Raw genomic sequence first — 9,356 nt, forward strand, 5'->3', positions numbered from 1 at the left:
CGATTCTAACGAATTCTGCGATGAATGTAAAAAGGTGAAATTTTTTCCAAAATGTAAACACAACTGTTGAATTTGTAGATTTAGGTCACCGACAGTCATTTAAAGTCTCTTTGGCCACACTGGCCACCATCGACGGATCCGAAAGCATCCAAATTCAGAATAACGGTTATATTGGTTTCTCGAAAATGGCTAGACCGATTTGATCAACTTAGTCTCAAATGAAAGGTGTTGCGTCCCCGGAAACTGATATTAAATTCATCTTCATCATATAGAAAACTCCGATTCAAACCGATACCGCGATGAATGCAAAAAGGTGCTCTTATATATACTTACCAAGTGTAATAAGAATGAAAGACATTTCCATAATGTTATATTGTACGAATCAGCTATTAAATCATAGTTTGGAGAAATGAGAAAGGCACAATTGCACCTCTAGGTGGACTAAAACAGGTTTTTGATTTATTGGCTCTGAAATGGCGGTAAATTAAGCCTTAAAGGCTTCATTTCTTGCAACAAAAATACCGAAACAATAAAGGGGTGTCTTCAATTATTTTACATACTGTAAGGAGGATTAGGTTGGTAGTCCAGCTGTACTCTAACCACGAGAGCTTCGTTGAGAATTTCAGGGAACATTTTATATCCAGATATCATTCGTAATGGATTTCATATCTCCGTATTTCGACATGAATTTTTTAATGTACGTGGAATTGATTCGCGGTGCTAAACCATGTGGACGAATTTCAGTAATATAATTACCACGTATAATCGGGGATATTGGTTTTAATCTTGTCGTATTCGACATTGTGTTGAATGTTGTTCATCACTATAAAGTGCTCTGCTTCGAATAAACGTTATGAGTACCACATTCCTTGTGTGATGTAGTTGGATGTGCAATCGATTGCAAAAGCGAGGCAGCCAATACTTATGGATATCTCAAAATATGTTCAATTTCCTTTTTCCGCTATTTTTTTTAAGTTTTTTGTCTATGTTTTCTGGATCCAGAAAATAGTTTGAAACTTTCAACGTAAGTAAATTGACTGTAAGTAATATTTCCGAAACAATTCTAGCTTTAGCGAGCCATCCGGTCCAACCCGCACCAGAATGGGATCGATGTTCCGAAGCGAAGAGATGGCCCTGTGCCAGATGTTCATCCAACCGGAAGCGGCCTACACATCTGTATCGGCACTGGGTGAGATCGGAGCGGTTCAGTTTCGCGACGTAAGTTGTTCTTAGAAACCAATAAGCGCATCACCGTTGACAACCCGCACAAAACTATTTATTATTATCACAGCTGAACGCGGACGTCAACGCCTTCCAGCGGCGGTTCGTCAGCGAGGTACGCCGCTGTGACGAAATGGAACGAAAAATCCGCTACGTAAAGGCCGAAATGAAAAAGGATAACATTAAGATAGCGGACATCTACGAGGACCTACCGTACGCGCCGAATCCACGCGAGATCATCGATCTGGAGGCACACCTGGAGAAGACGGAAAGTGAAATCATGGAACTGTCACAGAATGCGATTAACTTGAAGTCCAACTTTCTCGAGCTGACGGAGCTGAAGAATGTGCTGGAGAGAACGGACAGCTTTTTCTCCGAACAGGAGGATGCTGCCAACTTGGAAGCTACCAGGAACAATCTGATCATTGACGATACGGCGAACGCTCGCGTTGGTGGTCATCTGGCTTTTGTGGCCGGCGTTATCCAGCGGGAGAAGGTACCCGGCTTTGAACGGATGCTGTGGAGAATTTCTCGGGGAAATGTTTATCTGAGACAGGCGGAATTGGAGATACCCTTCGAAGATCCATCTACGGTAAGAATCACGCTAAATTAAATAGTCTGACTTTTGTAATACTGTATTCTAATCGTAGGGCAGCAAAATCTACAAAACCGTGTTCGCCGCTTTCTTCCAAGGTGACCAACTGAAGGCCAGAATCAAAAAAGTTTGCACAGGTTACCACGCTTCGCTCTATCCATGTCCCAGTTCGGCGGAAGAGCGCGACGAAATGGTGAAAGGTGTTCGCATCCGGTTGGAAGATTTGAACATGGTTCTCAACCAAACCCAGGATCATCGTTCGAGGGCACTGGCCACGGTCGCGAGGGAACTGCCACGTTGGCGGATCATGGTGAAGAAAATGAAGGGAATCTATCATACGCTGAATCTGTTCAACATGGACGTGACGAAGAAGTGTTTGATCGGTGAATGCTGGGTTCCGGTGTTGGATCTGCCGCTGGTACAGAAAGCTTTGACGGAGGGATCGGCTGCGGTTGGAAGTACTATACCGTCGTTTTTGAATGTTATTGGAACGGATGAAGCCCCACCGACGTTCAATAGGACCAACAAGTTTACGCAAGGTTTTCAAAATTTGATCGATGCCTACGGTATTGCTTCTTATCGGGAGGCAAATCCGGCTCTGTATACGACAATAACTTTCCCGTTTTTGTTCGGTATTATGTTTGGGGATTTTGGTCACGGAATAATAATGGCTTTGTTTGGGTTTTGGATGGTGAGCGGTGAGAAAAAGTTGGGCATGAAAAAATCTACCAATGAAATATGGAACATTTTCTTCAGTGGGCGCTACATAATCCTACTCATGGGATTGTTCTCCATGTACAACGGTTTCATGTACAACGACGTGTTTTCTAAATCGATGAACATTTTCGGAAGTTCGTGGAGCATCCACTATAACACGTCCACTGTAATGAGTAATAAGGAGTTAGTTCTGAACCCCAGTTCATCTGATCTGAGTGCCCGCCGTATTTATCCGGTCGGATTGGATCCGGTATGGCAGCTCGCTAGTAACAAAATTATTTTCCTGAATTCCTATAAGATGAAACTGTCGATCATTTTCGGCGTGGTTCATATGATATTCGGAGTCTGCATGAGTGTAGTGAATTACAACTTTTTCAAAAGACGCATCAGCATCGTACTGGAATTCCTGCCTCAGATTATTTTCCTGGTTCTACTGTTCGCATACATGGTGTTCATGATGTTCCTGAAGTGGATCCAGTACACGGCCAAAACCGACTTCCAACCGCATACGCCGGGATGTGCTCCCTCGGTTCTGATCATGTTCATTAACATGATGCTGTTTAAAAAGTCCGAACCGTTGCATGGTTGTGAGGAGTACATGTTCTCCTTCCAGGGTACGCTGCAATTGACGTTCGTTTTCATCGCCCTTATTTGTATTCCATGGATGTTGTTGGGGAAACCTTTATACATAATGTTTAGTAAGAAGAACAAGGAGCCTCATCAGAACGGCAGCATCAATACACCAATCGAAGAAACGGAAGCAGCGAAATCGGCCGCTGTAGTTCCGGCCGAGCACGAAGAGGAACCGATCAGCGAAATTTTTATCCATCAGGCAATCCATACGATTGAATATGTGCTGAGCACTGTGTCGCACACGGCGTCCTATCTGCGTCTGTGGGCACTTTCACTTGCCCATGCTCGTAAGTAACAATTTGTCGAAGGTAATTCCAGTGATGCTTTTATGATTCTCATTTTCACAGAACTATCGGAAGTTTTGTGGAATATGGTTCTTTCCATAGGACTGAAGCAAGACTCCTACAAGGGAGCAATCATGCTTTATTTGGTATTTGGGGCGTGGTCCTTCTTCACTTTGACAATTCTCGTTATGATGGAAGGACTTTCAGCGTTCCTGCACACGCTGCGTCTACATTGGTCAGTTTTTATAAAATTTTCGTTCTAAAAGCAGTTGTATTTAAAATGATCCTTTCTTTTTCTCCTCAGGGTCGAGTTCATGAGCAAATTTTATCAAGGATTAGGATACGTTTTCCAGCCGTTTTCCTTCAAACTGATCCTCGATAGTGATGACGACATCGAATAGGAGATCATAATCCGACAAGTGTCTTCATTCGCGGCGAAATGCTACAGTAGGTCCGACAAACCCGTGCACATCTTAGGAATTCTACATAGTTCGGTTTTTTTATAACTTGAGAACTTACTTATTAAGCATTTGACTGCATCACGAACCTTCAGTTTTAGAGGACTTTAAAAGTGAAATAAAACAAGTGTGCACCATCAAGATCTGTTTTTACAAATACCTTAAGTCCAATGTATAGAAAAGACAGTCGAAGACAACAACCTGTGATCTGCGCCAAGGTGGTGGCGTTCTAATAGCGGCAAAGAACAACCTCGCAGATTCACAGCTAAGTTTGTCGAATTGAACGCTTGGAGCAAATCGACGTGCGTATCGCCCTCCCAAATCAGTCTGTATATATTAGCTGTATTTATCTAAGGCCAAATAGGGATCCGGTAGCATGTGCATGCTAATGCCGTTCAAAAAATTACTGGCATCACCGACACTGTTCTCGTTTTTGGAGACTGCAATCTTCCACGTCTTCAGTGGTCGCTCGATAACGATCTAAAATGTTACCTACCTATTAATGTCTCATCGGAACTAGAAATAGCTGTAACGGATTCTATGGTTGCAGGCGGTCTATACCAGATCTGCTCACTGGCGAATGTGAACGGGAGGATCCTCGATATTGCATCCGTAAACAACCCAGATATCGCAGAGCTGCTTGAACCTGCAACTACTATTCACAAAGTCGAACCACAAATCGTTTGTCCTGCGGCTAGATGTACGTACCAACACTGAAGGTGATTCATTTCACTCGATTGATGACCTTGATTTTGACCATTGCAAGCGTTAATTTCGCCAAAAATCAGACGAAAACTAAACTACTCTTCGACGGACCGAAAGGCAATACGAAACTGCCCGGAATTCCACCTTTCGTGAGAAAACGTTCCGGTAGTACTCCAACAGGCGTTTTTCTTGGAAACGCAAATGCGCCATCTCCAGCTGATGCCGTGAATCTGTTTACTGATATCTTTCGTGCAGATTTTAGAAGTGACCGACTAACCGTCCTCTTAAAGACTATTTGGAAACATTAGCATCGCCCAACATAATTCTTCCTCACCCCGTTGTTAGTCAAGCCGACGTTTTGGAGACTCTGACTGCTGTTGATTCGTCGGAAGGATCTGTTCCTGATCACCCACACCGATCCAGACCGGGGAAGTACCAGCTCTTTCTGACGTGTGTCCGGCGGCTCTTGGTTTACCTCCACAGATAAGCATTCTACATATTCTTAATTTCAACTCATTTGCTAACCCTCCTCCCCCATGAAATAACCCACACAAACACAACGTCAACTCCGAGCCCCTCCAGCAACATGGTATCCGAAACCGATAGTTGCCTGTTCAGGAAGAAAGCCTACTCTCCTGCACCTACCCTGTCCGACAATGTACCGGCCCCCACCGACGAACCTTTGGCGACTGTTGGGGGAAAGGGAACCCGGCTCCCCACCAAGTAAGTCCAACCACACCTTCATCCCACCATGATCAGCTCCGAACCCATTCCAGGTGCCCAACATCTCCAGCATTTGGTTGACCAACAATCCCGGTTCAGAACTACACACGCTTGCCAACAACCTCGGGGACTTACAAAACATAATCGCTCACATCAAGCCACTATGCTTTGCCATCTAGGAAACCTATCTACATACCGGCGTCACTATGGTTCGGGAACCGATACCACAGGGAGACGGCCAGAACGGACAACAACCACATAACTTTCGAACTGGATTTCTAGGTGGAATACCTGTCGATGCATCTTCTCCACAATACGAGAGTAATCGCAGTCGCCAGGAAAAATTTCAACACCCATCACAAACTCCATCGTACGCGTCTATCTTCCACAAGGGGTCCGAAGCCAATTAACCGAGCTTATCCACCAGGTCTCAGGTAAGAATGTCGGACGACGACCCGGTGAAGATGGTTCTCGAGGGCGACCCTACAGGAACAAGAAGACGGAGCGCACAGCGAGCACGGTGGATCGACCAGATAGAGGTCGACCTGCGAACTCTTCGAAGACTGCGAGGCTGGTGACAAGCAGCAATGGACCGAGTGGAGTGGAGACGGCTTCTGCATACCGCATGAGACAACAAGGTTCTAGCGTGAACGGTAAGGCACCCATTCATCGTCACGAGATATCTAAACGCCCGCTATACCACCTGGAGCTCGAACAAATGCTGTCACCGAGACGACGAAATCATCAGATTCATCGAGGTGATCAACGCCGTAATACTTAACGACGGCAGCACCACGTTCATCCGCGGCAACGCGTCTCCACCCTCAACGTCCCTTTCGCTTCCAGCTTCATCAATGGAACATGCAGTAGGGCCACGGCCACTTTGCCATCGAGTTATGTATAGACCGCCTCCCACCCAAAACCTCCCGACACAATCGCCGGTTCTATGAAAATGCCGACTGGGACGCTTACGACACCCCGTTATACAGTCCCATCTCGATCGAGACCGCACGTTCCCCCTGGTAGAACTCTCGGAAATTAAGAATGCATCTCTCGAACCGGCGAGGTCCCACCACATCGTGCTGTACACTGGTAGAATCCGGACGTTACTGTCGCCGTTAAGGCTCGCCGGAAAGCTCTACGTACCCTCCAAAAAAACACTGCTCCAGCCACCCCCTCCGGGACCGAAGGGGGGGGGGGGGCAATTTCAGGAATTTATGGAACGCCGCAAGAAAAACCATCCAAGCAGTTAAGGAAACGAGCTGAACGAACTTCGTGGACAGCATCTACCGGTACGCCTCCATCTTCCGAGCTGTGAATCCTTCATCGCGCTCAGTGACAAGCGCCTATAAAATCGCGGACAGCACGACTTCTCACGGCAAAAAAAATAAACTCGAAGCGTCCCCCATGACGTTCACGCCAGACATTATAACCACGTATGACAGACCCTTTGCCGGAGCGGAACTCGCAACCACCCTCCAACACCCCATGAAAGTCCGCCGACCCCAACAGAATGGGTTACCCGACCCCAACAGGATGCTTAGGCATCTTCCACCGAGGAAAAATGGCCCTGCTAGATTGCTTCAACAGGATTTAAGAAGACGGGTCCTTCCTCGAGAACTGAAATTGGCTCACGATATCCCTTTTCCCAACAAATGCAACGTCACCCGCTCTCCGTGCAACTTCAGGCCAATAAGACTTCTGTCGTGCACCACCAAGACACTGAAGAGGATGGTCAACCGGCGACTGACCACGTGACTGGAAGACGAGAAAGTGGCTCACGTCAGTCCGCCTTCCACAAGGGGCTCGGCACCGAACACCACCGGGACTCCCTCGGAGAAATACTCGACAGAGCAAGGTTCGAAAACCTTCACACCGACATTTCTAAAACCGTACAACCCCGTCTGGTGCAACTGCGTCCTGCAGCAATTTCAACAATGAGGTATACAAGTAAATGTCGGCGCCTTCTCTAAAAAGCTTCCGAACAAACCGACGCTTCCGGGTCTACATAGGCAGCATCCTTTCCGACGAATTCCGTGGGATCAACAGAGTGCCCCAAGGCTCGGTGCTAGTTGTAACCTTTTTCTTGGTGATGATGAACTCGCTCTTCGTTGCAATGCCCGGGGGTGTCTACGTTTTCGTGTATGCGGACGTCACAATTTTGAGGGTCTTGGAGAAGACAATTATGGGCACTTGCCACCGGACTCAATATCACAGCCTACAAGTGCGCTATCCCACATTGCTGCGGACATATCACCCAGCCAACGCTCGATATTTCCAACTCAACGACATCGTAGTCCCGTTCCGAAAGTAGTCGGCATTACTATCTACCGGAAATGAACCCTTGTACCAAACTTCTGGTGTCTGAAAATAAACTACGAGAACAGAAAGCGGCTGGTTCGCACCATCTGCTCCCGCAACCCCAAAAACAACTGTCGAACAGAGCTAAACATCGGATGATGCTGAATCCACGGTCAATTCTTTATGGGATCGAGCTGAACAGCTGGAACCTAGGCTGCCTTTCCGAAATCCTCGAACTCCTATATCATGGAGGATTACTATCGAGCAGCCCGGCCGAAGCTGCCTGCATCGAAGCTACCTCCTACCTGGGAAGCAACCAGGGTGGCATTCCGACGTGCTCTAAGTTTGTCGGAAAGACCTCGGGTGAAGATTTCGACCCCGGACCCAACACCGACAATCGATCAAAGTTGACGACCACTGCAGAAGCATACTAGCGAAGTTAGTCGAACATACGTACCATAGCATACTCAAATATTTACCGACGGTTCCAAAGCGAAGGACGGCGGGGATAATCGACTTGGGGAGCAGGTTCTCCTTCCTCCTGCTCCCCGCCTTCTGGTAGCCTTCTTCGCCGAAGCGGCTGCCCTTGTAATGGTAATGGTCTGGAGGCCCACCGACTCACCGCCCCCCCCCACCATTTTTTGTTAGGGGACTCTTTGCCACTGCGACCACTATTCAGGTTGGGCTTCTCGTTTACACGGAGTACTCAGCCAAAACGCCATAACGAATTACCAACCGAATAGAAGTTAAGGAATAACATGTAATATCTTGATATCTAATTAACCCTTCTAGAGGCGAATGGCCAAATCAGCTTGGAACCCTAATAAACATCTAAATCCAAATCTACCATCGGCGTGATTTTAACATATTTTCAATCCATCTAGTAACGTATGCATGGAGATGCCAGATTTCAAGATTTGTCTTCATTTTGAAGACATTTGAAATATTGTGAAGACGTATTTTTCATTTTGAAGACAAATTTGTTCGGATGTCCGACTGATTTCTGCCAGAATTCTGGCTCAAAATCAATAACCGATTCAGAATCTTGGCCGTTGAAGACAAATGAAAACATTTTTTTATAAAATGTGAAGACATTTGAAAAAGATACCGGTATCCCTCTTCTCAGTAGACATTTGCAATAATTATGGCGAAAGCCGTCAAGCAACTACGCTCGACCCCAATAAAGTTCAGCCGGAAATGAACTGGAATTCTGGCTGGTTCCAGTTCGTATTCCGGCCGGAATACGAACTGGAACCAGCCAGAATTCCGGTTCCTTTCCGGCTGAGCTCTACTCCCTCTAAGAACGGTTGGTTTCAAAATCGTCCAATGAAGGACGTTCGTTGGACCGATTTGGACAACGTCCAAATAACCGTTCAACAAACGTCCATCATTGGACCCGTGTTGAACGATTTTGAAACAATTTTTTGGACGTCTCAGTGGGCTAGGACTGTTCGCGCTGTCAGCTCCACCCCGGAGAGAAAAGGTTGGACATCGTCCCAGTAAAGTTCAACCGGAAATGAACTGGAATTCTGGCTGGTTCCATTTCGTACACGGGCTCCAGTGACACAACCGATTCTAACTAGAATCGGTTGTGTCACCGGAGCCGGAATACGAACTGGAACCAGCCAGATTTTCGATTCATTTTCGGCTGAGCTTAACTGGGGTGAGGTGCTTCGCGTCTGCCTGATGCAACCGTTCGAGTATTTACAACGTCCTCTC

At 46.6% G+C, this 9,356-nt stretch overlaps 1 protein-coding gene across 3 annotated transcripts in view; it reads left to right on the plus strand.

Annotated features, from left to right (window-relative positions):
* Nucleotides 1-4,037, plus strand: part of LOC131677173 (V-type proton ATPase 116 kDa subunit a 1-like) — a 174,456-nt gene extending 170,419 nt beyond the window's left edge. For all 3 annotated transcript variants that reach the window (XM_058956866.1, XM_058956865.1, XM_058956864.1), the window contains 5 exons: nucleotides 1,068-1,218; nucleotides 1,292-1,813; nucleotides 1,872-3,453; nucleotides 3,514-3,685; nucleotides 3,755-4,037. In XM_058956866.1, coding sequence (XP_058812849.1) covers nucleotides 1,102-1,218; nucleotides 1,292-1,813; nucleotides 1,872-3,453; nucleotides 3,514-3,685; nucleotides 3,755-3,851 — 2,490 coding nt within the window. In that variant the 5' untranslated portion in view covers nucleotides 1,068-1,101 and the 3' untranslated portion in view covers nucleotides 3,852-4,037. The remainder of the gene's footprint in view (nucleotides 1-1,067; nucleotides 1,219-1,291; nucleotides 1,814-1,871; nucleotides 3,454-3,513; nucleotides 3,686-3,754) is intronic.
* Nucleotides 4,038-9,356: the final 5,319 nt, after the last annotated feature.

This window comes from Topomyia yanbarensis, chromosome 1 (assembly GCF_030247195.1).
Source record: "Topomyia yanbarensis strain Yona2022 chromosome 1, ASM3024719v1, whole genome shotgun sequence".
NCBI lineage: Eukaryota > Metazoa > Arthropoda > Insecta > Diptera > Culicidae > Topomyia > Topomyia yanbarensis.